This window comes from Brassica rapa, chromosome A02, assembly GCF_000309985.2.
Source record: "Brassica rapa cultivar Chiifu-401-42 chromosome A02, CAAS_Brap_v3.01, whole genome shotgun sequence".
Classification (NCBI taxonomy): domain Eukaryota; kingdom Viridiplantae; phylum Streptophyta; class Magnoliopsida; order Brassicales; family Brassicaceae; genus Brassica; species Brassica rapa.
In genome coordinates this window covers 9,223,894-9,249,788 of record NC_024796.2, presented here as the reverse complement: position 1 = coordinate 9,249,788, position 25,895 = coordinate 9,223,894, and the positions used below count along the sequence as shown (strand labels likewise).

At 30.7% G+C, this 25,895-nt stretch overlaps 3 protein-coding genes and 2 long non-coding RNA genes across 5 annotated transcripts; 3 read left to right on the top strand and 2 right to left on the bottom strand.

Annotated features, from left to right (window-relative positions):
* Positions 1–3,667: 3,667 nt before the first annotated feature.
* LOC117132077 lies at positions 3,668–6,779 on the bottom strand. The gene is made up of 2 exons (XR_004455561.1): positions 6,679–6,779; positions 3,668–5,497 (listed from the first exon to the last, which is right to left on the bottom strand). It is a non-coding gene; the product is annotated as an uncharacterized LOC117132077 (long non-coding RNA).
* Positions 6,780–8,721: 1,942 nt separating this feature from the next.
* LOC103872070 (paraxanthine methyltransferase 1-like) lies at positions 8,722–11,900 on the top strand. The gene is made up of 3 exons (XM_009150407.2): positions 8,722–10,528; positions 10,630–11,283; positions 11,393–11,900. Exons 1-3 carry the CDS (start codon positions 10,454–10,456, stop codon positions 11,726–11,728), a joined length of 1,065 nt encoding a protein of 354 aa, XP_009148655.1. The 5' UTR covers positions 8,722–10,453; the 3' UTR covers positions 11,729–11,900.
* Positions 11,901–12,083: 183 nt separating this feature from the next.
* Positions 12,084–12,497, top strand: LOC103872212. The gene has a single exon (XM_009150548.1). It carries the CDS (start codon positions 12,084–12,086, stop codon positions 12,495–12,497), a length of 414 nt encoding a protein of 137 aa, XP_009148796.1.
* A 1,039-nt stretch (positions 12,498–13,536) lies between these two features.
* LOC103872071 (E3 ubiquitin-protein ligase SINA-like 4) lies at positions 13,537–20,157 on the top strand. The gene is made up of 2 exons (XM_009150408.2): positions 13,537–15,450; positions 15,531–20,157. Exons 1-2 carry the CDS (start codon positions 15,109–15,111, stop codon positions 16,215–16,217), a joined length of 1,029 nt encoding a protein of 342 aa, XP_009148656.1. The 5' UTR covers positions 13,537–15,108; the 3' UTR covers positions 16,218–20,157.
* LOC103872072 lies at positions 16,753–24,143 on the bottom strand. The gene is made up of 2 exons (XR_633627.3): positions 18,381–24,143; positions 16,753–18,138 (listed from the first exon to the last, which is right to left on the bottom strand). It is a non-coding gene; the product is annotated as an uncharacterized LOC103872072 (long non-coding RNA).
* Between the last annotated feature and the right edge of the window lie 1,752 nt (positions 24,144–25,895).

Genomic DNA, 25,895 nt, shown 5'->3' with positions numbered 1-25,895 from the left:
TGGACTGGAAAGCTCAATTTCACTCTCAAAAGGACATCAAGGGAGCTAAACTCATCGCTAGAAGCGTGATCAAGGAGGATCTGTTTCAATCCTATATTGCTGTTGGCTATCCTTCATGGCTTAGTCATATGTTTATCTAAGCTTTCTTTGATTGATTTAGATCCTTCTTGCCTTTTGTATTGGCCTTTGTAAATGTTTTTATTATAATAAATTATTAGTGTTAAAAAAAAAAGTTTTGTTGTATTGTCAAATCTACAATAGTGAGATATTATTTAATTATTTTTCCTGCAGTGGCATATTTTCATTCAAGGGATATAAATCTATAAATAGCATCACATGATATATTGTTTTCATTCACATCAATATTTTATTTACAACACTATAACATTTTACAAAAAATTATACCTATCTAAAAATGTCACTATGTACTTGCCGATATAGTAAAGAGAAAAATAAACTTATATGTCAAGTTTATACGCAAATTTCTCAAGATTCAATCAAAGGTGCTTATCAAACATCTAATCATTTCTGGTTTCGTGTGGCAAAACATACGAGAATTAGAAAAATTCAAATTGGAGTGAACATTCAAGAAGATCCATCCAAGCTCGAGTTCAAACTATTGAAAAAAGAACAAAAAATATTCATGTATGCATTAGAGAATGCGAAAGTAAGTATTCAAGTTGTATTTCAAATGATGAAAATATAAGTGTTAATGTATTACTAGTAAAATTTTCATGTTTTATTTCAGTAATTAATCATTACTTTAAAATGATACGCAGTTCAGTCATACCAATGTGATGCTAATGGAAGATCAAAATATAAATAAGGGAGAGTGGAAGTTTGATCATGTTTAGAATATTATTAAATTTTTTGAGAAATTTCAAGACAAAGACACACATGCCAGATAAGTGTGAAATCCATATGGTTTGTCTTTATTTTGTCTAAATTTATATTACTGGTAGTTTTCATCTCAGCGACTAAATGGAGTGAAAAGTATAAATTAAATAGAAAAATGATGATCAAACATAAATAGTTATCAATACTTTCAAAGTATTGTCATGGTTTTTACGCATGATATAAGTCTGCTTTCAAAGTATTTTATATGCATCTATATTATTAAAACTGAAGTACACTTTAGTAATGTTTGGAAACATGAATAGTACTATAACTGAAAATTGTTTGGAAACGAAGATAGCAGTACTACATTAATTGTATTTCCATATTTCACTCATATTAATTATATTGTCTTAACAATATTTCACATCATTAATTATATTACCATAATAATAATAGTGTAGATTTTATTTAGTAGTTAATCAATATTAGTTTTGTCTCAATTATAAAATCAAAAAAGCAAAATAACTGAGTTTTGCATAAGGTTAAGCGTTTGTTTTAATTTGTTTTACTATAACATTTTTTTTTTCAATCAGTGGAAAATTACGTAGCCAAAAACATAATTCAAAAACATGTTTAGTGAATAAAATCATAACTTAAATCAAAATAATAAAAATGAATTACATTCATTGTCACTTAATTTTTCACTCAATATAATTGCTTACTAAATAAAAAAAACTCTTTCAGTTTCACTTAATTTAGCAAAACACATAAAAAATATCATTTATATTAGTTTATAAAATCAGTTAGGCATGAACACTAAATATCCACTTCGGTACGAGTCGTTCCTTTCGGGTATCGTTTTATTTTGTTTTAAAATTACTCACTCCTTGAATATTATAAATTTATGTGTAGGTTTTGAGTTGAATTCTTTTGAGTCTGGATGAGTTTGGTTCTGATGTATATGATCCTAAAATATCTAAATAACCAATGTATTTGAAACGGGTTTGGATATTTGTACCAAAAATAACCATATTATCTGATTCGATCCGGATCTTTTGAATACAATTAGTTATATTACGACATATATAAAATATAAAACACTAATTATGAAAAACAAATATTAATGTATAAAAATATAAGTATAGTTTTATTTTAGTAATTTCATTAATTATATTACTTTAACAATATATCACATCATTAATTATATTTACCGTAAAAGTAATAATGTAGATTTTTATTTATTAGTTAATCAATATTAACTTTGTGCAATTATAAAAAAAATAAAAATGTAAGATAACCGAGTTTTGCATATGGTTAATAGTTTGGTTTAATATGTTTTACTAAAACTTTCTTTTGTCTTAGTTCCACTTGGTGAAAAATTACATAGCAAAACACATAATTCAAAGGCATAGTTTATATGAACAAGATAATAATTTAAATCAAAATAATTAAAAAGTATTACATTTATTATCACTTAATGTTTCACTTCATATAACTATTTTATTAAATAAAAAATTCTTTCTATTTTTCTTATTTTTGCCAAATATATAGAAAGAGTTTCCTTTTTAATCTATTTGCAAAATCAGTTAAGTATGGACATTCGGATACTCATTGAGGTACAAGTTGTTTCTTTCGGGATTAATTTTTTTGGATTTTTAAATTAGGCGCCACTTGGATATTATAAATTTATGTATGATGCTTGAGTTGGATCCTCTCGGGTCTGAATGATTTTGATTTTGATGTGTAGAAATAGAAAAATATTTAATTAACCAATGTATCTGAAAAGAGTGTATATTTGTACCAAAAATAATCTTATTACCCGATTCAATCCAAATATTTTGAATACAATTAGTTATACGACGACACATCTTAAATATATAACACTAATGATAAAATAACAAATAATTTATAAAACCGTAAAAATTAACACCCGCACGGGCGTGCGGGTCAATCTCTAGTTTAGAATTGTTTTAGAATCATTTTAGGTCTAGGTACTTATTGAACGTGATTGGAGCTTTGTGGAAAACTACGATGAAAATTTGAAGTCGGAGTCTGTTCTTACGACAAGCATCGATCGATATTATTCAAATGTGTTGATCAATGTGTCAATCTACACCACATCATTCCGCAAGTTTAATGATAATTTGAAAAAATTACAATTTTTGCCCATAAGTTTCAAAAATCGCACAACAAATCCATGGCCATATGTTAGACTATTTATCAGGGGTTTTCACAGTTTTGTAACAGGCGCTTCATATTATTCTAGAAGAGAGAGCTTAAGATTAGAGGAGTGATCTGAACACCTTTTGAGAGAAGATCTTGAACTGCTCTGTTTCTATATACTGTTTTCTTACTAATTCTATGAAATTTATTCAGATTATCATTATGCTTTCCATGATTATGTTTGAGTATTTATATTGTTAGATTTAGGGTTCTTCAAAGATTACTTAATGGTCTGGGAAATCAATTGGTTCTTCATCTAGTTGTTCTTACTGCTAAGCTTAGAACTGATCACCTTAAACTTAGATCTTAGGATTAATTGGCGCAAGGGATAGCTTGCTCTGTTGCCTGAATTGAAACTTAGATGTTCTAATCAACTAGGTGCACACAAGAGTTGGTCTAAGAATTGGTCTAAGAGTTGGTCTAGGTGGTTAGAAAACGCTAATCAACCTATTCTCTAAAGCTTGTTTAGTAGTAATATCGATTGACACTCAAAAGGTGGCGATTCATACTCCCTGAGGATTCACATACTTTTTTGGAACTTTTATTTTTCCTATTTAACACAAAATTTTGGGTTATTCAGGAAAATGTCATTACTCTTTTTGTTTGAAAATGCTTGTTTAACTCAATCATCTTCATCTTCTTTTTTTATTTACAACATTGTCATCAATACATCAACCACCATGAACAACCAATTGCAAGCTCTAAATGCACCTAAAATCAACATCAACATCTTCATATCCTCATTTCTTACACATACAAACCATTTATCTTTCACTTTCTCTCTCATTCCATTCCAAAATCTCTCTTTTTATTTTAAAATTTATAAGCTAATTAAAGTTACTCAAGTTCATGATTCTTGGTCAAGAACGAAAGGGTAACATTCTTTAAGAATTTATATGTGCTTGGAGAAGCTAAACATGAATCTCACCGGATTTAAGAATAATATTTGATCTTTACAGATCTGTTTCGCAAAGAAAACTTAACTTAGTGAGAAGTTTTCTCGTCAATGCATAGGTTATTTTTCAATTGATTTTATGTGTGTTTTAATAGAAGACTTCTCTAGAGGTCTTCCACTTTTCTTTGTTAACAAAAGACGAGTATCTTCTCACTCCTAGAGTCTTCTCGGACAAACATGTTCGTTTTGAAATTAACCAAATTTTGTCAAAAATTTGACTTTATTGAAAACTTTCCGAGAAGTCTTCTGTCGGAACACTTCTCGGGAAGTCTTCTTTACTGTTACATGAAGTCTTCTTACTATCGCAAGAAGTCAGCGTAGGTTCTTTTTGCAATTAAAATTTAAATTAAAACCTTTAATAATAATTAGCTGAAAAAGTCAAATATAATCAATTGCAAAAGTAACATACGCAGGCTTCTTGCGACAGTGAGAAGACTTCTTGTGAGTGTTAGAAAACCTCTACAGAAATAAACCAAAATTTACAAAATAAGACTTTTTAAAAAGTCTGTTGTAGATTATACTTCTTAAGAGGTCATGTTCGTAAATTTGCAATTGCAAAAATGACATAAATGAAATACTTTTTAAGAAGTCTTGGTGATAATTATGAGGTTACAAATATTCATGTTTATTAATGTTTCTAGTTAATGAGAGAAGAGAAATATTCTCCGCTTGTTTTTGTAAACTTGTATTTTTAAGAGTGTTAAATAACTTCAATATATGTTTTTTTTTTAACTTTCAAAAGTGTTAAGTAACTTCAAGAATATCAAGTCATGTGGTTTAATGTGTCTTCTTAGATCATAAGATTTATTTTTTTAACTTTTATGAGATTTAAATTTTTTTATTTTTACTTAAAATTTAAATTTTCCGCTTAAATTTTTAATTTCCCGCTTAATTCGCCCGAAGGTTTCTCAGGAGATTTCTAGACGTTAGTTTTTGTAAAACTTGTATTTTCAAAAGTGTTAAGCAACTTTTAACATATGTTAAGTAACTTGTTTTTCAAGGGTGTTAAGCTAGTAACTTATTTTTATGTTTGTTATGTTAAACTTGTTTCAATTGTTATATTATCATAAGCTTGCCTTCTAATTTTCATAACCATAATCTTAAAAAAAATATGCACATGAAGACAATAATTTATTATTACAAGAACTTGAATGAATAAACAAACATTAAAAAATATTTTTTAATAATTAGAGATAAAGTAGATTTATTATTTACAATATTATATAAACTATCAAGAGTCTACTAACCATAAAGAGAACTTAGATTTTAAGTGAAATTTGACTGTGAACTAGAAGACTTCTCCAGAATTCAAGTCTTCTAATTTGTCAAATTTCATTTAAAATTTGTATTTCTCGCTTAAATTTAAATTTTTCGCTTAATTCGTGTGAAGTCTTTTGAGAAGTCTGCATGAAAAATCTGCTCGATAATTCTTCTGATAAGTATGCTCGTGAATTCTTCCGAAGTCCGACTCAAATCTGAAACCTGCATATGTAAAAACGTTTAAATGGCTTCAAAACAGAAAAAAATTCTAAAATATTTTTTATGCTTAAATCATAAATAAAACAGTCACATTAAATTGAATCTATAACTTTTTTGAATCTAACATATTAAATACAGAAAAAATACATATCCAAAATTTATACATCTAACTTTAAAAGAATGAAAGATGAGAACCATATAATAAAAATCCTGCAAAACTAAGATAAATTAGTGAGAAAGACATGAGAAATTGATATAAAGTTTATTGTTATCAAGTTTCAAAGAGATTAGTGAGAGGTTTAAGGGTTTTAAAGCGAGAATATTACATTTTTGTTGCATCCAATTGAGAAGAAGATAGATAATTAATGTGTAAATTTTCTTTATATAAGAGACAAAAGTTTCAATTATGTTAAATATTTTCAGTTCAAAAGAATTTCCAAGAAGTCGTCTAGCATAAATTGCATTAGAAGACTTCAAAAGTGCATTAGAAGTCTTCCAAGAAATCTTCAGAGTCGGACTCAAATCTAAAACATGCATATCCAAAAACTATTAAATGGCTTTAAACAGAAAATAACTTCAAAAATATTTTGTATGTTTAAGTAATAAATAAAACAGTCACATTATATTGAATCTATAATTTTTTAGAATCTAACATATAAAGCACAGAAAAATACACTAGTTTAACATATAAAATAATCACTAGCATTTTGGGATACTTTTACATTTGATTGAATTTCGGGTATATTTTTATTCATTTAAAATCAACTTTTAGGTCATATTTGTTAACTTTCTTTAGATTAATACTAGTTTATTTTTTTTAATAAATAAAAATAAAATTTTATAATATATATATATATATATATTATATAAGCATAACTAAATTATTAACCAAAATGACTATAAAAATAACTCGATATATTGGTTATTCCATAAATTCTATAATCAATTTTACGTACGGATACACATAAATAACACAATCATCCGAGGTAAAAGAAATGAGAAAACTGAAGTTCCGCTTACTAGTCAATCATCCCAGATAAAAGAGAAAACCTATGAACCTGTTGGAACTAATGTGATCCAAGAATCAAAGTAGTGGATCACTGAAATGAGACATTGAAAGGCTTCTCCTCGTAACATCGATACAAAAGAAAAGAAAACCGATGATTGTAGAAACGAGGTTTCACCTTCCCGTTTCAATATTCTCTCAGCTCATGAGGAGGAAGAAGAAGAAATAGAGGAATGAGCGCTAGTGCGCGAATTCAAAAAGAGATAGAAGATGATGAGGAAACCTCCTCCTCTTCTTCCTTGAAGGAGGAATCGATACCAAAGACAGTATTGTTGAAAGAAGGAGCAGAACAGAGAAATCAAGCTCCCCCACGTAATCAAACCTCAAAGAACCAGATGATGCAGCGGATCTTTTGGATTTGGCCTTTCAACTACAACGGTTTATTAAGCTTTACATGTTTATCAAGCAGATATTTTTTTACATTTCTTGTACTTAAAGATAATACTAAATATTTGACAAGAGGTCGTCAATAGCTCAACTGGAAAGGGCCCTGCCCCACCAGAACATAAATTTTCCCATCACAACAAAACAATAAGAAGTCCTCCTCATGGAGGAACTAATGATCATGACGATCATTTTTGGCGTTCAATACTCACGGTTTTGACAATACACGCAAACATGATACAGTTCAGTCTTGGTTAAATATAGTAAAACCCTGATTTGATCGTCTTTTGGGAAAAGATCAGGCGTCATAAAGATCAGTTTAATGCAACAGATATTTCATGGGTTATTCTAAGGGGTTTTAATAAGATTCTAGACTCTGAAGAACACTCTCAACATTTGGAGAGGCTAAGTCACCGAGCTGGATGGAAGGACTTCCATGAACTGATAGAGGATTGCTAATTGACTGATCTTGATAGTACCAGTCCTCTGTTTACTTGGTGGAACAACAAAGGAGAAGACCGTATTTGGAAAACTTTCTATAGTGACTATGGCTCTGTGATAAGTTTTGTTGTTTCTGTCTCCAACTGCAAGCCAGAGTGATTGTGGTTTAGCTTTATGCATTAGAAAACTTTCTTTGGCCCCGAAACTTTATTCCATCGCTTATAAGCTTCATTTTCCTCTTTCACAGCTCGCCTAAAAGGATTACTTAGGTTAGCCTCTTATTTATAGCATAGAGCCTTATGAGAGCTTTTCACCAAACATCCCATCCTCTCTATTGCAAGCTTTCTGATCTCTGGTTTTAGGGCCTTTAGCTTTTTGGGGAATCTGAAGAAAGATGATGTGGATAAATAAATCGGCTCAGTCTGTTTCCAGAAGTTCTCCACAGTCGGCCTGAATTCATCCATCTGTGTTACCACATTAACAAACTTAAAAAGGTTTACGCTTCTTCTCCTGGTTTGCCTTTTAAGTGATTCGACATCTTATATGGTCTGAAACTCCTCCTTCTTCAAACGTGGGTATGTGAGCAGCCAAACATCATTTACCAATACCCTATCTAGCTTCTTCTAAATCATCCCATCCTCTGTTTTATTACACTATATGTATATAGAGGTCCATGAGTGGTCAAATCCACCAGTGACCAATAATCTATCAAGCCTCTGAAATCATATATACCAGGAGTTATTCTCAGGGAAATATCATAATTTGAATATTCCTCCACCTCAAGTGTCTCATTGAAATCTCCTAAGAATCTGACTATGGGAGAGTTTTGATGATCTTTCAAGTCTCTCCACCGCTCTTTACGATCTTCCATAAGATTCAAGACATAGACAAAAGAGAAGACGAGCTCAGTCTCACTATCCTCTTTTTGTACCGAACACTTTACCATTTGACCACTTTCGAAGAAGAGAGTAACTCTTGTATTGTGCCTCCAGACCACACAAATACAACCCAAACGATTATACTCAGTAATTTGTCAACAGTGTCTAATCATTAAACACCTTTTCCACGATCTTCTGAACTTTATTTTCTTTCATTCTTGTTTCCATGATCAGAGGCGTGCCTACAGTGTATTGAAAAAGGCACTCGCCTCAGGCCCCCGATTAATATAACTATTTTTAGGGCCCCAAAATTTTAAATAATATCTAGTCTAGTGGTTTATATTTATGTAAAAAAAAATATTTCTACGAAAATTAATTAACTCATTTTCTGAATTTATATATTTTTTTTCTGTATGATATAATATAACATATTTACTTTATAAATTTATTCTTTTACAGTATTAGACTTGTGTATTTGGTGAAAATAATATATCATATTAGAAAATTGTTTTCATTACGGTTGTAAATAAGTTTATTTTTAGAACTTGCCTTAGGCCCCTAAAACTCTTCGCACGGCACTGTCCATGATACTTCCAAAATGAAAAGAACTACCCGCTCTGTTTCATATTGTAGGTACGTAGTTTTAGCGAAATAATTCATAATGTGAATAGTTTTCATGTTTCAATGAACTTTTTTACTTATTAAATATTGTTTAGCCAATTAAATAGTTAGCTTTTCTAAAATTGGTTGAATTTATTGATTAAATGATATTTTTAAACTACTTACATTATAAAACATAAGGAATACTATATAATCAGTTCCTTACTATGAAATGCTTAGTTGATTTATTGAGCCCCCTCACTAGTCTTGGGCAAAAAAAACCGAACCAAATTATCCGAAACCGGATCGAAACCCTCAATTACCCGAATGGTTCATATATTTCGAAACCCGAATAACCGATCCAAAACTGGAACCGAACGGATACCCGAATATGAAAAACAAGTTTTAGCTTTCTGAAAAAATGTAAAATATCGTCAAATCCACTTGAATCTGGGTTTGAGAAGAAGAATAAGAACATTGTTAGTAGAAAACCATGTTATCTTTTATATATGTACTCTCTTATATTATACATATATCTATGGTATTTCTATATTAAATTAAAATAAATACTTATAAAACAACACTTTAGTGATTTGAACTCTATTTGGATTCAAAATTATACAAGTGTTTAACCATTAAACCACTTAAATTAATATGTTAACTAATATATTTTGTATATATATATATATATATATATATATATATATTTGATTCATATATCAAATGGGTACCCGAAACCGAACTAAAACCGAAATGAAATTTCATAAGTACCTATTGGATATAAGAGTGATTATCGATATATCCGGAACCGAAGGGTTTCTACCCGAAACCGAACCGAATACCCGAATGACCAGGAGTACCCTCACAATGAAAAAATTACCTAACATCAGATTTTTGTTTTTTTTTTTGACCTCTTCGCCCCACTCCACTCAGGTTCCTGTTCCTTGTAGAGTAAGTCGTATGATCTTTATAAAAGTAGAGTAATTATTACTTTATTAATTTTAGAAAAGACAAAAAAATACTTAAAAGTAGGTTCATTTAATTATTTCAATGAAATTAGGTTGTATATATTGTGCAAAATTAAGGGTTAGTTTTAATTAGTACTTTTTTTTAACCGATTAGATTATTGCTCTTGAGTTGTTTAGTGTTTTCCTGATTTCAAATTTTGGTGCAATCGATCTTTGTGTCGACGGATGACATTTCACATGCAAATTTTCAATGCTTTGAGAATATATTTTTTAGCAATTTCGAGAAAAGATGTACATTCTATATACTATTGTAGCACGTTTATTAAGTATTGGAAATATCATATATTACATTATGTATACGTAGATTAACACTAAGATTAAACAATGCAAGGCGACGACAGAGGCACAGCGCACAGTAGGTGGCTATTATTATATAAAACCGTATATGCATATTTAATTTATTAATTAATCATATTAATCATATTTTTTTCTTTAAGCAAGGAAATAGCACGACGCACCTTAATTAGTATAAATATGCATAGACGCGTCCACAAATGATCACAGTTCTCATCAAACGTTAAGTATCAATCAAGAGAAGAAGAGTGAGAAGAAGAGATAGATCATGGCAACTACTCCAAAATGGATCATGGTGGGAGGAGAAGGTCCTGAGAGTTACAACCAGAACTCCTCGTATCAGGTATATATATTTATATAAATGATTTTGAAACATTGTATATGATTTATTTTATGTAAGTAGGCATGTGTATAAATAATTACCTCTTTAATTTGGTTTTACAGAGAGCACTGTTAGAAGCGGCAAAAGAAAAGATGAGCGAGGCTATCAAGGCCAAACTCAGCCTTGATTTGATCTCTGATCGGTTCAGTGTGGCAGATTTTGGTTGTGCGAGTGGACCTAACACTTTTGTTGCAGTCCAAAACATCATTGATGCAGTTGAAGACAAGTACCGCAAGGAAACCGGACAAAACCCGGCCGAGAACATCGAGTTGCAAGTCCTCTTCAACGACTTTACCACTAACGATTTCAACACTCTCTTCCAGTCACTTCCTGCGGGCAGAAGATACTACAGTGCTGGTGTTCCGGGTTCCTTCTTCGAACGTGTTCTTCCTAAAGAGAGTTTCCACATAGGAGTTATCAATTACGCATTCCATTTCACCTCCAAAATCCCCAAAGGGATCACGGACCGCGACTCTCCATCCTGGAACAGAGACATGCATTGCACTGGGTTCAACGAAGCGGTCAAGAAAGCATATCTTGATCAGTACTCGGCCGACACCAAGATTCTATTAGATGCTAGAGCCGACGAGCTCGTCCCCGGGGGATTGATGTTGCTTTTTGGATCGTGTCTGAGAGACGGAGTTAAGATGTCCGAGACCTCCAAAGGAATAGTGTTGGATGCTGTCGGAGCTTCTCTTAACGACCTTGCTCAACAGGTAAATATTCAGTTTTTTTGTAACATGGCTTACATATTCAGATGTTACCTAATTAAACCAAAAACGTACTACTATACATCTAACACTATCTTCTGCTTCTAATTAAAAGGGTGTTATCGAACAAGATAAGGTGGACTCTTTTAGCACGCCACTCTACTTTGCAGAAGAAAATGAGTTGAAGCAAATCATAGAGGAAAACGGGAGATTCACAATAGAGGCGTTCGAAGATATCATTCACGCAAAGGGGGAGTTTACGCTTGACCCCAAGGTTTTGGCAGTCTCTTGCAGGGCCTCCTTTGGAACTTTTCTATCTCAACATTTTGGAGAGAAAGTCTTTACCAAAGTCTTTGACCTCATCGAGGCCAAGCTACGCCAACAGCTTCCTCGCCTCCTGAATGCCAAACCCGGAATGCAGTACCTAATCGTGCTTCGAAAGAAAAACTAGTGATCCAAAACTATTATTGTGTTTCCGTTATTGTTTATCTTGTTCGTCTATTGATGCTTTGTCTTCTTCTACTTCGCTGCTATGCTACGTGTTTGTATTCTCAGTCCTACAAATTAATAAATGTCTCTCTACGGGTCGTCAACCATATAAAAACATTGTTGCTCAATGACAATATCGTTCCTGATATGCTAGCGTGTTTATTCATTATTTAACTGCACTGTATTCTTTTAAATACAAGGTTCAGGTCCGATTCCCGGAATCCCGTAATTCTATAGATTCGAAATCATAGTATTCCGAATCTACAAGGTTCTGTACTTGGTTAGCTTTGCATGATCGTCTCTCTACAGGAGCAAGAATGGCTATTTGGAACGCGACAATTGATGGAAGATGTGTCCTCTGCAGCCAGCATATGGAGACACGTGACCATCTCTTCTTCTCTTGCCCATACTCGGCGGCAGTCTGGGGCAGATTATCTCGAAACCTGATGGGAAGCCACTTCTCAACAAACTGGAATGATATTGTCCTCTTTGTATCGCAGAAGAAGCTTGACAGAGTTGAACTGTTCCTCACACGCTATGTCATGCACACTACCGTCTATGCATTATGGAGAGAAAGGAACGCTAGGAAACATGGGGATGTCTCGACACCATCAGCAGTACTCTTCAGAACCATCGACAGACTTGTCAAAAACAGAGTTATGTCGTTGAACTCTCCTCATGAAAAGAGATTCACGATGGGTTTTCAAGTATGGATTGGAGCTGTGAGTTAGTTTAGCTACTGAGCCATAAGTTTTGGTATCAAAAAGTCATGAAAAAGTGGCTCTGGCTGTAAACAAGTATATTTTTCTTTGAATCAAATTTAACATTTTATTCAAAAAAAAAAAAAAAAAGAAATCATAGTATTCCACAAATCGAGTATTTGCCGATTGTAATGTAAACTCAAGCTATCCTTTCGAAGATTTGATCGTAGCTATTCCTTGAAAGATTTAAGATTTTAGGAAAATATATTTAAATTTTGATAATGTCTTCATCCTTTCTTTTTCCGTTTTTAGATGCTTTAGAGATTCATCTTTCCTCACGAGTATGACTTCATAAAATGTGGAAGGTGGCGAAATTGGTGCGCAACCTATGTTACATGGAAACGGAAGCGGGTACGTAGAAGCGGAAGCGTAAGGAAGCGTAGAAGCGAAATTTTTTAAAATATTAGGAAGCGGGTACGTATTGGAAGCGTATATCCATATATAAATATATATATATATATATATATATATGTAAATTTTTTTAATAATTATGACTAAAATTATATGACTTAAATTTGAAATAAAACATTTATTCATTTATAATAATTTTGAAATGATTTTATATTAAAACTGTAAAAATACACATAAATTATGTTTACAAAAAATATTATATTAATTATTTTTAATACTTCATAAATAATTGACACAATATGTTTCAGTATGTGCTATATCTTTAATAAAAATCTCAATGCATAAAGATAATTTATAGTATTATTTTTGATATTTATATATATTTATAATTCAATATTCATTACTATTAATTTTTTTTTATTTTATATAGATTAAAACTATGGTTTTATATTTTATTGATATACATTGTATTTTTAGAGAAAATGGAAGCGTGATTCCAAAACGGAATCATAAGCTTCCAACAGGTTTTTAAAGAGAATATTTTAGAAACGTTTTGGAAGCGAGATTCCGCAAGTTTCCACAAGGTTCCGATTCCGATTCCGGTTCCGAAGCGGGAAACGGACGTCCGATGAAGCTTCCGTGCAACGTAGTGCGCAACAATGACGTTTTTAATTTTTTTTTAGAATGTAAACATTTAATTGATTTCAAATGAAATAATGGTGCATGAGACGCATTTATAAATAGCTATTTACATTTATTTATTTCGTACATTATTTTGAGAGAACTTCAGATAAAAAAGTATGTTTCAATTTAAGTGATTTAAGATACTTAATATAAAAAGATTTATGAAATGGGTTGAACGAAGATAAATTTTGGTAATTTCTAGAGTAACTAAGCAAATCTTTTTAATCTACCATAATAGCATACTGTCCTTTAGACAAGGTGAGATCTAGAGATCGAGAAAGAGCGTGGAAGTTCACAAACGGACGGTGGGCTGTCAGAACCTTACCAATATGATATACATAAATATCATAAAGAGGCGATTACAAAATTGATATTACATGATTTGGATGATCCTCGTCTCAATATTTTAGATTATCCCTGTTAGGTACAAGATTTGTTTAAAATGTGCACTAAACTACGAGCACAAACATCTATCACGAAAAAAGATTAATCATGAGAAATGAGAATCATCAAAAAAAAAATTAAAAATCAAATCGAAGCGGAAGAAAAACAAATTAAAGAACTGAACGTCAATGATCCCATACAATGTTAGTTTAACTCTATATAATTATAACATAACTCATACTTAAAATTTTAAATGGTTTCAAACTGAGCCAACAAAATGCAAATGTTTTTTTTTAAACATATTACTAAAGAAATTAAAACTGTGAACGAATCCTAAAATGGTCTAGCTAAAGTATGAATGTTTATATGTTTAGTTTTGATCACTTTTCAGTTTTTATTTATTAACAAGAACTACTAAGATCATTATTTTTGACATCTTATAAAAAATTTAGCAAGAATATAAAAATTTAAGTGTATCGTTCTATTTCTAATTTAGCTGTTTAAAGTAGCTTCATATATTTACTGGTTTTTAAAAAGATCTTACTGTATTCTTTATTCCAAACTTAATGATGTTTTAGAATAGCGCACAATAATTAAATTATTATTATTTACTTAAACATATCATTAAAATAGAAACTAAAAATTGTTGACCAATTTATAGAATACACTACAAAATGTTATAAACTATACAGTTTTTGATATACTTAAAAGACATATAGGAATATGAAAACATCTTACATTTTGAAAATCAAAATCTTTCTTAAACATCATACATTTCAAAACAGAATGAGTAACTTTGAAAAATCTACTATATTAAATATAAACGCTTAAAATGTTTAAACTCACCAAAACATTTTTTTTCAATAAAAGGACTTAAACACTAAAACATTGGCAGGACTATTTAAAAATCTAGCGCTCTCTTGAAAAGCGGCACTCTATCAGTTGGAAAAACCAATAAGATTAATACTGTAGAAGGTTATGACTTAAGTCCCCTGTCACTCTGTCAGTTGGAACGCCAAATAGCAAAATTGTAAACACACGAGACGACTCTTCGGGACTCTGGTCCTAATTCGAAAACACACCCATGAAAATGAAACTTGGAAGAATTAGCGTTTGGGATCACTGATAAATAAGGAGCTCCATCAGTAGCTGACATAGAGAGATGTCAACATCGCCGAGGCGTGACGACGGAAGAAGAGCTAGCGACAGAGGCTCCTCGAAGAAGCAACGGCTTCCTCATGTTTCTGGAAACGAATCCTCGGACGACTCAAGTTCCGCTGAAGAAGATGACGTAGGATCTCAAAATGGCTCAACCGAGAGCTGTGAAAGAGTGCTACTTGTGCTGAGTGACGATAGCGATTCTGATGAGGAGATAAGGCTTACGGATATTCTTCGATCAAGAAGACCACAGAGGCTTTCACCACCCAAATCCATGACGCTGCCGAACTCGGATGTTCTTGATTGCCCCTGTTGCTTCGAGCCATTGAAGAGGCCTGTCTTTCAGGTTTGGTCTTTTTTTTTTCTTTTATTGAAATAACTTTTGTAATGTATGGCTAATAACTCTTTAGTGTTTATTGTGGTTAGTGTAATAATGGGCATCTAGCTTGTTATTCATGCTGCACCAAACTGAAGAAGAAATGCTCATTGTGCGCAATGCCCATTGGGGACACTCGATGCAGACCCATAGAGAAGGTCATAAAAACATGCTTAGTCGCATGTTCAAATGCGAAATACGGGTGTAAACAGAGCACTAGATATGACAAAGTAGCAAACCATGAGAAGCTGTGTGTTTTCGCCCCATGTTCATGTCCTGTACGAAACTGTAACTACGTCGGTTCCTACAAGAATCTCAACAACCACTTTCGTGCTACACACAAACGGATTCCCGGTGAAATCATGTCGTTTGTGTTCAATAGTCCTAAACTATTTGGCCTGGATCATAATGATGATCAGGTTATTTTTCAGGAAGAGAAAGAAGGTGATCTTGTTGTAGTTAAAGGTTTCAAGAGATCCGATGGTGTGTATGTGACTGTGAGACGTATTGCACCTATAGTTAAAGAAATTCCCAAACTCTCCTGCAGTATAGCCAGACTCAAAGCGCATAGCACACTACGTCTTGGATTCCAGGTGGAGAATGTTCAGAAAGTGGGAGAGCAGCAAGTGCAGCCTGAAGATAATTTCATGTTGATTCCATCTCATATGTCGGGTTGTTGCCATTGCATGAAGATGCAGATTTGTATCGGCAACGAAGATGATTATACTCGTATCTGAGATACATTTTGGTCTGTAGTAGTAGGTGACGTTTCTAATATAGTTTGTTGTAGGGAGGTGCAGGTCTTTGGATTTTGAAACCTTCTTCTTTTGTCTGATTGTCATGTCCGTATAGTTTTGTGCATTGAACTTGCAGTGTATAATTTTATCAAATGTTTTTTTTCGCCCAAATAATAACTTTACACGTCTGGCTGGCGATTCACGAAAACACATTGTTTGGCTAGATACTGTATTCAAATTTTACGTCAGCACTCGAGTGTCTTCATTGATGTTATGTTCTATGTAGTAACAAAGTCACTTTACACTCAACTTGATGCGAAAGGTATCCAAATTGCTGTTTAAGAATGTCCCTATCACATTGTAAGTTTTATACATAAGAGACATTCAGCAGATGGCTAACCCTACTTTCTGATATGCATTCAATAATAATTTTTTTTTTGCTAAAAAATATGCATTCAAAATGTTACGAGAAGCAAACCATGAAGTTTATAAGAGCAGCATTAACGCAAAGAAAGAGAAAACTGGGTTTTTATTATTATTATTTTTTTTTGTCCGATTTAAAAAAAAAAAATTTTAAAATGGACCAATCGCAGGCCGCTACGTTTCAGTGGGGCCCGCGAACAGTACAGAAACTTTACCACACTCGCCTCTTGCAGAAGAGGAAGAAAGGGTGGGTTTTAACTTTTTGGTGGATCCCATAGCTCTTAAAACTCTTTAAAATCCTGCGTTAATGCTGCTCTAAGGCCATCCGTAGTGATAATCCCTACACAAAATTTTAACATAAGAAAATATTAAAAAGACAAAAAGTAGGAAAGAAATGATGGAAAAAGGAATAATCGATTGTTTCAGTAGAGACTTTAGATAAAACTTAAGAGACTAACTACACATGTCAGCGGTTTAACTGATACACATATTTCTTTTATGATTAAGTTTTAATTATAAAACTAAATTACTATAAATATTTATATAATAACATCTAGATACTCTTTGTGAGAGACTAATCACTAATGATGCTCTAAATATTCCATGTTTTACTACTTTTAATCGACAAATGGTTTGTGTACCAGAAAAGGTTAAACTTTCTTTTATTCTTACAATTATAGACGATGATGAGGTGACACCGGATGACGCACGGACGATCATTCCTATGCATATGATTATTTGATACTACATCAGACAATTCATCAAGGTACAAAAGAGAACTTTATTTTCTGATCATCGGTATTAACTTTGAGATGTGATTAAGTTTTTGTGTGTCTTAGGCCATAAGCAATATCAGAAGCTTGGAGAGCAATGAAATGCCAAAACAAGGCAGATAAAAGAGAGAATGAAACCATTTACATAACCCATATAAGCAAAAAATCTCTTGACTAATAAGATTCAGAAAGCAAGAAAAATTAAAAAAAAATTAAAACAAAATGAATAATAACTTGATCTCTACATCAAAACATCATTGTGGTCGACCACGAAAAATCCATCAGCACAAGACTTGGCCTTCTCCGTGTCCAGACCAACTTTGAGATCTGACATCATCGTCTCAAGGCTCTTGATGCGTTCCTCTTGTTGCTGGATTCGAGACGCATTAACATCATCTGATATCATTAGCTCAAGATTATTCACTCGTTCCTCAAGTTTTTTAATCCGAGACGCGTCAGTATCTGACTCCTCCTTCTCCAAGGAAATCTCTTTAGATTTGAACTCTAAACAATTCTTCACGAAACCAGACTCAATATTCTGCAAGCGTTGTTTGATCCGAGACACCTCTAGGTCTTTTCCATCAGTAGCTTCTAAAATGTCAATGTAGACTTGAATGATGAGTCTGTCCTTCTCCAGAAACCCTTTTGTTGGTATTTTTCAAGAGGCAAGAACTTTCGTTGCCCCCAGGATGGATTCTCAGCACAGAAAAGGTGTCCACCAAGCCCTGTGAAGCATTTTTTTAAAAGAAGATTTTTCTTCACAAATCACATGTATTATGTTATAGTTGCTAACTACACCTAAACTCAAACATAAATTTGGACTAGGTCACTAGCACGTAACTCTCTCTCTCTTTAGATATAATCCATTTCTCTTTGGAACCGATCGATAAGTGTGCTCTCTAGTGCATAAACGTTTGTAAGTTCAAAACACAAAACAACAATTAAACAAAAAAAAAACACTTATTACTTGATGATCTGTAGAGCTCTTTGTGGCATTGATTCACCACGATAAAATAGTAATTAATACTTCTTTTCCATCCACTTTGCAATAATTGAGTATTTGCAACGCTCAGGTACAAAGACAAGTGATCATCACAGAGACTATCTCCCTTTGGATAAAGAATGTTTACTTTTTAGGGAGTGAAATTCTTGCTCTTCCTCTCATATGCTTTACCTTGTTTTTATTATTTTTGCCAAGGTAAACCATAGTATGAAACAACCGATTGTAATAATTTACAAACTCTACCCATTTTAATGGAATTCACATTTTGGCAAAAAAAGAGTGTATTGAATGCATAAATCAGAGAGATGATCCAAGCTTGATCTAGAAATTGGCTGAATAGTGACAGGTTCGGAATATACATGTTCTTTAGGATAAGTTGCGTTAAGTTCTTACAAATCAAAGCAGAATACTCAGAGGAGAGCATATGATCCCGTGATTCCAGTTGATTGTTAGAGAAAGCGCATGTGGTGTTGATATCTCTGTTCCATTTGACCACACAATGTGAAGTTGATAGCCGAGTGAGGACTGCAACCGAAGGGAGAAAAAGAGTATTTCGGAGTTGAATGGGAAATGAAAGTTCTCTTCGAATAATTTCCACCTGATCCATTTGCATTCGAAGAGAACTTTCATTTTTAGCCTGAAATTATTCTCCATAAGTCAATAAATTCTCTGCTGGGATGTGTTTTGATCCACATATATCAAAAATCCCCTTAAGTTCATTCAGTTGTTTTTTTCTTTTTGAATTACCAAGAGGTTTTGTGTTTGGTTCACTAATGGACCAAACACAAAACATAAGTGACTAGAAAGAAGAAAACTAAATCACTGCTTCTCAGCTTTGTAACTAGACCCACGAACATTATCAGAAAACATAGTAGCGAGGAGTCTGATTTTGGGGTCGTCGGCTTTCGACTCTTTACACGGGCTTTTGTTTTTTGATTAAACAAAACATTTTCCTATTAATAATTTTTAATGGCAATTAATAAAATGAAGTTGGGGGTTTTTCGTACTTTCGTTTGCCCTATGAATTAGTCTAGTAATTACAAAATTTTAAGAATTAGTCTAGTAATTACATGTAAGATTTGAGTCATTATAAGTAATTTCTCTATATTATATGCGGATAATTGATACGAAACACTTTAAATTCATGTGAATGTCTACAATAATGAGGTTATAGTTTCGTTTATTGATTATATAGATAATCAATTTAGCTGACAAATATGTTCCGTCACTTTCTTTTATCTGATAGAAATCAGTTATAATAACTCTCATTTACAGGTCCATAAGCGAGAATATCAATAGTGATTTCTTATGATTAGGAATCAGATGCATTTCAAACTACAAATCCCTTAACTAGAGGTTATACATATATAGACAATGTACCAAAATTTGTAGTAAAATATATTACACTGACGCATAATAATATAAATAATGCAGGGAAAGTACGCACCCGAAGTACTTCACATTCTTAAGACACGTGAAATCATGCATGCATGGATTTCAACTTAAACAAATAAAATATCTTCTGACGAAAAAAAAACAAATAAAATATCTTCTAAGATATAGTGCATGCACGCTTCACAGTTCACACCGTTCTATTGCTTTCTTTATTTCTTAACAATGTTTACTTTTTCTCATAAATGATTTTTCACACCTTCTTGCGAGACAATCTCAATATGATTAGAGTAAGAAATGTACATGTAAGAAAGCCGTGATCAATGAAATCGGTTGATAATAAAAAAAACAAAAAAAAAAAGAAACCGGTTGCAAAGAAAAAAATTAAGAATTCAGTTTATGGAGATGGATCTTCTTCCTGTTTCCCATTAATCTATTGCAATGCAGAACATTGTTTTAATCATCATTAAAGGCTAGACGATTATTTCCCCAGAAATGCAGTCTACTGATCTTCTATTACTAATTTACTAGTGTAATAATTGTTTCGCTATTTGAATTCAAACCCGAATAATAAATTTGTTACCAAAGGTGCAATAGTCTAGTGGTAGTGTACAAGAACCTAAATGAGTAAATGTAATTAGTTTACTTATGCAGTGAAACCTCTATAAATTAATAATATTGAGATTACACTAAAATTATAATTTTTTATTAATTTATAGAAATTATTAATTTATTGATATACTAATTGAACCAAAAACTTAATTTGAGACTATAAAATTATATTATTTTATAGAAATTTTTAGTGTATATTAATTTATAAAGTATTAATTTAAAGAGGTTATACTGTATATATTGTTTGTTTTTTTTTTTTTGACGAGTACTTATATATATAGTGTTACTTTCAAAATTTGTTCATATATATAATTAGTTGATGAAGGTAATGCATAACAGATGTATATGCATTTAAAGTGAAGTAAGCTGGAGAGGGGCTGGCAAAATATCCATACATTTTAATTTGATTAGTTGTTTGTTTCGATCTGAATCAAAAACTGAATTAAAAATTCAGAATATCCGTAAATCTACAAACCAAATTACAAATACTAATATTTTATAAAAGAATATCCGATCTGATCCGATCTGTTATATGTATATATATGCATATATTTACAGAATTGTATATATATAACTTATATAAATATTATATTTTTATAAATTGTACAATTTTTATTTATTAATCTTATTATATTAGTTATTAGAATTGAAAAAGTAAATAGGCCTTTATTTTTTGTAACAAAATATTTATTTATATTATTTGAATTTTTTAATTATAATTTTTATTTTATTTGTACGGATCGAATCGGATATCCGGTTAAAAATCTAAAACTTTCCGAATATCCGAAACCCTGAATATTCAAATAATTACGAATCAAATCGAATAATTGATTATTCGGATAAAATATATAAGATCACGAATACCTCCAAAAATCAGGATATTTGATATGTGTCCACCCCTAAGTTGGAAGAAGTCATGTTGTCCGGTTTATATGAGATTGTCCATGTGCACAAATGTATAGATAGCCTTTTATATTCACAGATTCATACGAACTAGTACATGTTTTATCTCCTCTATTTGACATCGATCGAGCTGAAGGAATATACAAGCATAGTCATCATGTAGTTCTTGCAATAGACACATTGAATCACCGAATGTATAAAGTGAAAAAAACTAAGAATTCAAACATGTGATTGTGGCCTAGTAGTACACGAACTTCAATTTGTTAAGCAACCTAGGTTCGAATGCCCTCCAGTATATTTCATCATGTAACCATACAAATATGGTTTCGTTGCTTAGGATTCATTTGAATACATTGAGAGAGAGTCTATCTGTAGGCTACACCTCGTCTCTGAGATTAGTCTAGACCATTTCATAGGTTCGGAATACCCTCAGCCTAATAAAAATATATAAAGAAATGATTCATATAAAAAAGATATTCAGTGTTGTCGGAAAAAAAATATATCCAATGTTAAGTTACATCAGATTCCAACTTAAAGTCAATAGATAATAAATCAATATGTATATTATTGGGAAAATTGGGAAAATAAGCTATAATGAAATAGTTTGTATCCTTTTATACATTTGCATTAATTGATCAGTTCTGGACATAATTACCCGCATAATAACGAAAATAATTATGAAAAATTATAAAGAGTTCAGAAAATATGAAAAATCAATACAATCATGAGAATATTTTACATGTTTTGACCTTAATAACTAAATTCCAAAAAAAAAATTAGGATGTGTCAATCTAGATTTGTTAGAATGTTTATTATCCTTTTTACAAGGATAAAATAGATGTTCTAACTTATCTTCAATCTTTTATAAAAGTTAGTATTTGTATTGTAAACTTTTATCTATGATCTATTTAAATATGAAATATGTCTGCCTCAGTTATAACTAGAATGCTTTGTTATTTATAACATACAATATATATTGTAAGTTCTTACTTCATTGTAGAAAAGTATACATATAATTCTTACTTTTAGCTATTTTGTAAACACGTTAGAATTTATATTCTAACCTTTTATCTGTGTTCTATCTTGTTTAGAATATGTATTATATATTTTCGGTTATTTTATGTTTTGAAATCTGAAAAAATCGAGGAAACAATCTTAACTAATTTTATTTGAACTTATCTTGTTTTTGACCTAAAGTAACATTGAATCATGTTTAATTCATCTCTTTTTTATTCAATGATCTTATTCCTTTCTTCATCTTCCCCATCTCTTACTTATCAAATCAAATAATTCATATCTATGTAACATGTAATGTTTTGAGACACAATACAAATAACGAGTGGAAGTTCATTAATTGTTGATTTGTTTTCGGTGGTCTTTATTTTCTCATAAGGAAAGCGGAGTAAATGAGAAAAATGACGTAATTAGGCTTTTAGGGATATTTTCCCTTTTTTACCAAATATAGGGGTAATTCTCTCAAAAGAACATAAATAAACAAAAAGTAACTTTTATTTTTATATTTTTGAATAATAAATATTTGAATTTGAACTTTTTTCAACTTTGTTTTCAAATTTTTATTTTGAAATCCAGAATTTTTTTTGAAACTATTTAAAACAAATTATTTAAATTTTATTATTTATTTATATATTTAGAATCATCCTACATCATTTATCAAAATATATTTACTATTTTAAAGTTAAGTAAATTATGTTCCTTTTTAATTAGAGGGTTAATTTCACATTTTAAAAAATCAAAGGTATATTTAGACAAACTTATAGATTGAAAGAGACAAGGGACAAATTCATTCCCAATCTGGTCCAATTAGCCAATTTTCCCTCTATTATTTATGATATTTTAAAATTTTGATGTAATAATTTGTCTATAATATTGGTAAACGGATAAAGTTTTACCATTAATTTTAGCATATCAGACATGAATCAGCATGCTCAATATTTGGGGGTAGACTTACTTTTAGTGGACTAATAATACTCGGCCAGGATTGATTGAATCGGAAAGGACAATGTCTATCATTCTTTTCATTAGAGTTTTGGTAGCCACGTTCTCTTATACTCAAACCTTTAGTTTCGGCAATCTTATTCAACTCATAAGATATTATGTGTTCCTAATTTTTTTTATTATTCTTCTATTCATTACTCTTTTTATTATGAAATGGTAAGCATAGATCCATCAAGCCCATTGTATAGGGTAATTAAGTATAATTACATGATGCATTCGAAAAATAAAAAATATGTAACAGAAATAGATTGCAAAAGTATATTGAAAACATCACAGAGAGAGAGAGTATTTTTTTGTCTCTGTTTTGGTGTGGTTCGAATTTACCTCCCGAATCTCTAAACATCAAAATGTTTTATTGAGAGAATCCAGAATGATAAATACTTACTAAAATTGTTATGAAAAACTATGACTATGACTTTACTATTTTTTTTCAAAGAAACAACTATGACTATTGTCTAAACCAGCCTAAATTTTAATCATTATTAAAAACACTGTTAACTAATTACTTAGTCTTAATTTTATCTGTTAGTCTCTCTTGTCTTTCGTAGTAACTAATGGATATTTTTTTCTGATGCTCATTTTGCCTTTGATATTGTCTTTTGGTCTTTTGTGTTATTGAATAAGATCTTGGGAAAATTGTTTTTTTAGAGCAAAAAAATGATAACTATGTCCCTTTATACTAATCTATATTACATTATGTCCCATTAGACTAATTTTTTTCAAAATGGCAGTAATGCCCTTAAAATTGTAATTTTTTATTCCTTTTTCGTTTTTTTTTATTTTTTTGTTCCTTTTTCGTTTTTTTTTTTTTTTTTTAAATCGATTTTTTTTTTTCAAAATATAAAAGTAAATATTCCCAAATATTTTGTTTCCATATTTTTAGGAACTGATTTCTTATCCGTAGAATACAACTAATATGTAGAAATCAGTTTCTACAGTTTTTTAGAATTATAGTAATGTTTAGATTTTGATTTCTACATGTTTTAGATTTATAGTAAATCTGTACAAGTCGGTTTCTACGTGTTTTAGATTTATATTAATGTGTAGATTTTGATTTCTAAAGATTTTAGAACGATAGGTTAAGCGCGGAATGTGTATTCTAAATATTTTTAGAATACTTCTATTTACGTAGATCACGTATTCTAAACATTGTAGATTCAAAGAAAAAAATGGATTTTGTTTTCTACTTCGTAGAATGTCATTTTTACTTTATTTAGAACATAATATGATATTTATAATTTTAACTTTTTTATAACTGGAAAACATATCACTAAGTTCATAAAGGTATTTTATCAAAAGTTACTATTTTTCCAAATTTTTTTTGTTTGTAAAATTATTTATTAAATTTATTTTCAAAAATATTAAAGGGTGTTATAGGAAAATATGACACAAAATATAAATTAGTCTAAAGGGACATAGTTACCATTTTTTTGCTCTAAAAAAACAGTTTTCCCTAAGATCTTTTAGAAGTTTATTTTGATTCATTTCATTTGTTTTTATAGTTTTCATGCATAAAGCTTGTGCCCATTTTTACAACGCTATATACGTTATTATTTCTAGTTACATATTGAACAAATGGAGTTTTAGTTACTACTGCCTATTCCATAATATTTGTACAAATTAATATATAAAAATAATTTGTACTATTATTTTTTGAACAAATATATATATAGACTTAACATTCAGACAAAAAGTAGAAGAGATTGAAGCTAACTACTGGCATTGAGAAATCCTAAATTGTGCACAATTGCATGCATGTATGGATATAAGTTAATCACTGAAAGTCAAACTCTTTTGGTAGAAAGAGTAAATTAAGAAGGTCAACTTGAGTGACCATGCAAGTTGTCTAAAATGATAAATTCAAGTTGAACTATCTCATTAAATTTAGTGATTTTTTTAGAAAAGATACAGCGAACCTAAATAAACTTTAGGATCTTTGGATGGAATATGCTGAACTAATAGTTAATTTATTTGTTAGCCGCTTCTTTTTTACCAGCCCAAATGAAAAGTCCTCTCTTTAATTGTAATATTATTTGAGTAAAGGATGATTTGTTAGTCTGTAACACTTTTACATCCTTTTTTTTACGTCGAAAATTTTGTTTACAACTATAAATTTAAACCAATCAAATTTTTTTCTTCTCTAAAACACTCACAACCCAAAACTAAACAAAATGTTTTTTTTTCTTTGTTACTGTAGAAGCATTATCTCACATGCGTTTAATAGTTTACCAAATAACTAATCTACAGAATATAGCAACACATGTTTTACTTTAAAAATAGTTCTATATAAAATATTACGGATATAACCAATAGTATACACATAAAAATCTACAGCAAAAAAAACTAAAGCTATAATATAACAAAATATGTACTATATATTTAGGAAAATTCTCTCAAATAACATTTTTTAAATTTTTGTCACAAAAATAGTCTTCAAAAAAGAAAATAACCAAAATAGCCCATTTTTATTTTAAAATTTTTAATATTTATTTTTTAAAATTTGAAACCATATCCTCAAAACTCACTCCTTAACTCTAAACTCTAATTCTAGATTAG